Source organism: Pelobates fuscus, chromosome 1 (assembly GCF_036172605.1).
Source record: "Pelobates fuscus isolate aPelFus1 chromosome 1, aPelFus1.pri, whole genome shotgun sequence".
NCBI lineage: Eukaryota > Metazoa > Chordata > Amphibia > Anura > Pelobatidae > Pelobates > Pelobates fuscus.
The window spans coordinates 473,351,110-473,357,680 of record NC_086317.1 but is presented as its reverse complement, the minus strand read 5'-3'; the positions used below and the strand labels follow the sequence as shown (position 1 = coordinate 473,357,680).

The window sequence follows — 6,571 nt, the reverse complement described above, 5'->3', positions numbered from 1 at the left end:
GACTGGTCATTAAATACTCTGATAGAAAGAAAGGTGCTCGGTGGAGTCAGTATGCCATATATGGGTATACTGCTCTTTTTATCGCTAGCCTGAGTAGATAAAAAAAATACCAGCAATTCCCCGTATATTAGTAGCCCGCACCCTACGAGTATCGGTCTCTAAAGTCGACCAAATCCTAAATAGTACAAGTATTAGAAGTCCCCAAAACCCAAACCCTAGGTAGTGATGGAAGCGGATGAAAAAAAAAATACACAAACACACACTGCGTTCTCTACACAAACACTCTGCATTCACTACACAAACACTTACTGAGTTCTTTACACAAACAAACTGCATTCACTACACAAACACACACTGCATTGACTACACAAACAATGGACTAATTCAACCTATGTCTCTTAGCAGGTTGTTAGCATAAGCTGCACGGTAGCAGCAATGTATCTATAGGTATCCTTCCTTACGCTTTGTCTACCAGTAAGGTAGACAAACCATAAAGAAGCATACCTAAAGATACATTGCTGCTATGGTGCTGCTTGTGCTATCAGGCAAACTTTATTTTCCAAGGTACGTGGGTGCACCGGATGACTATTTTCTCCATGTTATGTTTGCCTTTTCTATCCCATTTTAAGTACATGAACTGGTCTCAGGATTCTTGTAGTGGTCCGATAAACTTGGCTTCTTAGCCTTATGCAGTGGCACTAGTTAGCCTGCCAGTTCAAAGCAAGGGCTTAGTGGTTCTTGTATTTGTTACCATTATTCATTACTCTGTTATTTCATTGCAGTATGTCACATGTTTTGGCACAGGAAGAGGACATATCTCTTCCCAGAACTCCCGCTAGACCCAGCACCCCAGCCAGACCCAGCAATCCAGCCGGGAATCAAAACCCTGCCAGTCAAAGTTCAATCTGGTCATGGACTATCCCTATGATTGCCGCCCATAGTCAGCTTGCAGGATTATCAATAAAGAGAGGTCCTCATCTTTAATTGTTATGAGACATATTAGAAAGTTGACCTGGCTAGCCACTAATCAATTCTAACAGGTTTATTCGTATGTCCCAGGTTTTCACAACAGTGACTAATGCTTTATCCCTTTTCAAAATAACAGGTGCTCTTCAAACTCTATCCTACGGCAGAGAGGCAGGCCACTAAAGCCCCAGTCCTCCAAGACCTGTTAATGGACTAGCTCGACTTATGTCCAATAGCAGGTTGCCAGCACAAGCAGCACTATCTACTAATACTAGAAGAACCACGACAGAGCACTAACCATCTTTAATAAATTTATTTCTGATTTCCAAGATTCATTCTCCATAGAGACCATGATGGCGTTTGCAGCTCTTTGCCACCTTAATCTCAAATTATCACACAATCCTATTAAACTACACCGCAAGGGTATTCAACATAATTTACTAACCATATTTCCAAACCAAAAAACTTCCATATCCTCTTACCCTATTAAAAACATTCTAAAAGGCATACCAAAGTTAAACTGTGTATGTTCTTATTAGCAGATTGTCAGGAACCAGAATCGCAAATAACTGTTCTCCATATTTCTACACATACCATACTTACATTTAGCCTCTGTTATTTCAGTACAGAGAAAATCAGTGCACGAGCCTTTTATTGGAAAATGCTTATATTTGCAAACTTTCATTAGCACAATGTATTTTTGGTAATGTGCGCATGGGGCCACCAGCTCTCCTGAACATAGCTCAGTGATGATGGAGTGGACAAGAAAAGTGCTTTCTCTTAATATGTAGACCCCATATGTTACAAACCAGTTCCTGGGATTTTCTTCCTTGATTACAATTAAATTACAATTATTTATAGAGCACCAACATATTCGGCAGTGCTGTACAACAGATAAACAAAGACAAACACATATTTCTAACAAAACATATTTGACATACACTAACAGTATGTGAAGATGGCCTTCTCTAAAGGAAAGAGGGACAAACAAACAGAGGGAAGTGAGGGACTCAAATTAATTGGAGGCAACAGAGGAAGATTATACATGAGAGCTGTTGACTTCCCTCAAGAAATGTGTTTTTAATGATTTTTTGAGGGACAGCAAAGATTAATTAATCTAGTAACTCTATTTATACAACGATATTCTTTAACGATATTCTTCAATGCATCCTTCCTGGTAAAATATTTTATAAATAAATAAAGAAACTCAAACAGTGTGCATTCACAGGTTGGGGATGTTGGCCAAAATTAATTGTTTCAAGAATAACCTATGTTATCTAAAATTCCATCGTTTATATAGGGGATTTATTTTTTTATATAAGTCCAGAACCGTGTGCTGCATTTGCAAAAAAAATTTTTTGTTGTTATTACAAAGATACTGTATAATTAAAATGTAATAAAGAGCCAACATATTCTGCTAAAACTGTCAAACTAATATATTTCTATACAGCTGAATTCAATACACACGTATATACAAATGTTTTGTTTTTGTACTAACTACATATGTTTTAATTCCAGATCAGAATCTGTACCAACAGTCTTCCAGTAATGCTGAATCTCACAGATTACTATGCCAATAATTCGGAAGTTGCCCAGACCAGTATAAAGCTTGAAATTAAGATGATTATTTTGACACCAATTGTTATCAGTTTTTGTTGCTTCCTATACATTACTGCAATTATACTCAACGTCTACATCATCACACCCCAAATCCAAGAGAATGGACGCTATATGCTCTTTGCTCACATGCTTGTCAATGATCTAATGTACGTAACTCTAGCAGGTATACTTTTCTTATTTACTTTATTTCCAGTTTACTTTCCAGTTACAATCTGCTACCTTTTTGTTACTGTATCCTCCACATCATTCAAGGTGACCCCATATAACCTGGCTGCCATGTCACTAGAACGTTATGTTGCCATCTGTTACCCGCTTCGACATGCTGAGTTCTCCACCAAGCAGAGAACTGGTAATATGATTGCCTTTATCTGGGTTGTAGGGCTAATCCCTAACATTGTCGATTTTATTATTCTGGCGGTCTCCATTAACATAGACTATTTTTCTCGTTACGTCCTTTGCAGTCGTGTCTCATTTTTGAACACCGCGATACAGAGCACATTAAGGTCATTCATTCATGCTTTTACCTTTTCCCTGGTGGGATTGATCATTGTGTTTACTTATGTCAAGATTATGCTAGTTGCCAATCGGATTGACTCGGGAAAACGTTCAGCGTCTAAGGCCAGTAAAACAGTCATGCTTCACGCTTTCCAGCTTTTATTATGTATGACTGCTTTCACTTACCCCGTTACCGAGACATATCTCAAAGGATATATCATTATGTTACCCATTCTTAACTTCTGCCTCTTCATGTGTCTTCCACGGTTTCTCAGCCCCTTAATCTATGGAATAAGGGACGACGCGTTCCGCACATGTATAACACGATATGTATTCTGTAAACCTGTGGTGATAAATGTTGCACAATTTACAAAATGATACCAAATCAATAAAGCCCACATTAAACAATAACATGTATTTTATTACAAGTAACAGTCTGGTGTACAATATTTACTAAAACAATAATTGTTCAGCGTTGACATGTAATGAGCAAATTAGGACAAAATCGAGAAAAAAAAATGGAGAAATCAACTCTGATGATATCAGTCAACCGGCAAAAGCTGCACCAATCAGCATCTCCACATAGAGATGCATTTAATAAATGGACTAGGAAGCACCTCTAGTAGACACTAGAGGTGTTATTAGGCAGTGATGTAAACTCTGAAGAGGCAGCGTTTACAGTGCTCAGCTGTAGTGCAGGGTTAGGCAACCTTCGGCACTCCAGATGTTTTGGACTACATCCCCCATAATGCTCTTACACCTATAATGCTGACAAAGCATCATGGGTGGTATAGTCCAAAACAGCTGGAGTGCTGAAGGTTGCCTACACCTGCTGTAGTGGTTCTGGTGACTATAGTGTCCATTTAATAAAGTGGCTCTGGTGTATAGAGCATGCCCGTGCAGTCTTACTGCTCAATTTTCTGCCATTTAGGAGTTTAATCACTTTGTTTACTCAATCCAAGTCACATCGCCCCTTGCTGAGACTCACACAGCCTCCCTAAAACACTTTGTGAAAAAGAGTAAAACATTTTAGCTTTCTCTTATTATTTTTATTAATATTTAAATAGCTTCAACTTGTGCCGAAGCTCTTTAGAATAATAATTAAGGGAGTGTGACAATAAATGAGGCAAACTCTTCCACATTTTGACAGAAACAATAGGTTGATGAGGGCCCGGCTCATATGAATTTATATGCTAAATCACAATAGGAAGGACAGCAGGGGGATAGGAACCGCGTGATAAGGAAAAAAAGTAGCAGAGTTGGGAGGTTAAAGTGAAGTGGAGAGTGAAGTTGACAGAGTAATGACAGTTAACGAGGGAGTCCATAGGCCATTCTGAAGAGGTGGGTAATTAGGGCCTTCTTAATGTGTTGGAGAATAGGGGAGAATCTGATGGGGGAGGCGGGTTGTTCAGTAGGAATGGAGCTGCCTGTGAGAAGTCCCATAGGTGCAAGTTAGAATTACAGGTATGAACAGTAGACAGGACAAGGTCAACGGTGGAGCTGCCAAGAAGGGTGTACCTATGAATTAGTGCAGAAATGTAGTGGGGGTAGAGTTGTTCAGAACTTTATAGGTAGGAGTTAATATTTTGAATTAAAACCTACAGGGCACAGGGAGCCAAAGTGACCGAGGGGTGAATTTTGAGAGAAAGAATGGGAGACAAACATCAGTCTGGCAGCAGCATTCATTACAGACTGTAGATGCAGTACTGTTTCTGGAAAAGCAATTAGGAGAGCATTACATTAGTCAATATGGGACATTTATAAGAGAACGAACAACCATCATAGTAAAATCATGCGTAAGAATACGGCGGATGCGGGTGCTTTTAAGTTGTAATTGGCAGGATTTGGTGACAGACTGGATATGAGGTGTAAAGGTAAAGCCAGAATCGAAAATCACCATCAATGCAGCAAGATTGGGTATCATCAACCTGCAGATAAAAACGACAGAGGAGGATTACTAGGCATAAGTAGGAAGATAAGCATCTCAGTTTTGGATAGATAGAGATTTAGAAAGCAGAACGACATCCAGTCAAAGATGGCAGAGAGACAACTCAAGTGTCTTTCTAGGACTGTAGGAGGGAGATTGAGAGATTTGGTATTTCTCGTGTCTTCGACATAAAGGTGGTACTGGAATCCAAAATAATGAATACATTTCCCAAGAGAGGCAGTATAAAGAGAAGACTGAAGGGAACTGATAAAAGAGCATTGGAGGATTTCATATGAGGCAGGATGAGAGGAGGAGGTGTTACCGGAAAAGGAGACACTGAAGGATCATTGGGACAAACAGGATGAGAATCAAGAAAGGACAGAGTGACGAAGGTCAAGGGTAAACAAACGTCAGGGGCGGACAGACCACTCAGGCAGGACCAAGGCAGTCAGGGACCCGGCCTGTCTAAAACACATTCAACTATTACAGCGATAGGTTGCAGAGCTCCTGCAACCTACCATATGATACATGACCCCCCTTGAGTTCTTGCTACCAGGTCTCCTCCCCCTATGCGTGCTCTCTGCTCTCTATGCATGTTCACTAGCAGTGTGGAATACACAAATGATAAACATTACATTGAGGGCCGACCTTAGGGGTGTGCGAGCTGTGCGACACAGCTCACACATGGCCAGATGTAAAGTGTGTGCACCTGCTACCTCTGTGGAGGATTTCATTTTTCTCCACCCGGGACTATCCAAAAAACACATGGCAGTGTGGGTAGGCTTACCGAGCAGAAGGGGCTGGGCTTACCGAGCAGCAGGGGCTGGGCTTACCGAGCAGCAGTGGCGGGGCTAAACGGCAGAGGGGGCGAAGCTAAGCGCACCCAGAAGTCAGTGCTACACAGAAAAGGGGAAGCAGGAAGGAGCCCCTGCCTTCCCAACAGCTCCAGGAGCTGCAACTGCCTACTCTCCTCCCTTACAGCTCATTATGGAGAGAGGTAACTCTACATTTGTGTGACTGTCTCCTCCGTGTGTGACTGCCTGTGTGTGTGACTGTAACTGTATGTCACTGTCTGTCTGTGTGTGTGTGTGTGTGTTTGACTGTAACTAAGTTTGTCACTGTAACTGTGTGTGACTGCCTGCCAGTGTGTGACTATAAATGTGTGTGACTGTATCAGTGTCTGCCTGTGTGTGTGACTGTAACTGTGTGTGACTGTCTGCCTCTGTGTGTGACTGCAACTGTGTGTGTGTGACTGCAACTGTGTGTGTGACTGCCTGTGTGTGTGTGTGTGTGTGTGTGTGTGTGTGTGACTGTCTGTGTGTGTGACTGACTGTGTGAGACTGTCTTACTGTGTGTGTAACTGACTGTAAATGTTTATGACTGACTGTAACTGTGTGTGACTGTCAGCCTGTGTGACTACACCTGTGTGCGTTGCTAACTGTGTGTTAAAAAAAAAGTTCGACCCAGACCAACACAAACTAAAATTACTTGTATCATTCTCATGCAAACAATATGTAATCCTGGGTTAACCCAACAGACAGTTCTCCACCTTTTTTCCCCCTT

General features: G+C 41.2%; 1 protein-coding gene across 1 annotated transcript; it reads left to right on the top strand.

Annotated features, from left to right (window-relative positions):
• Nucleotides 1-2,514: 2,514 nt before the first annotated feature.
• Nucleotides 2,515-3,459, top strand: LOC134585560 (odorant receptor 131-2-like). The gene has a single exon (XM_063441001.1). It carries the CDS (start codon nucleotides 2,515-2,517, stop codon nucleotides 3,457-3,459), a length of 945 nt encoding a protein of 314 aa, XP_063297071.1.
• Nucleotides 3,460-6,571: the final 3,112 nt, after the last annotated feature.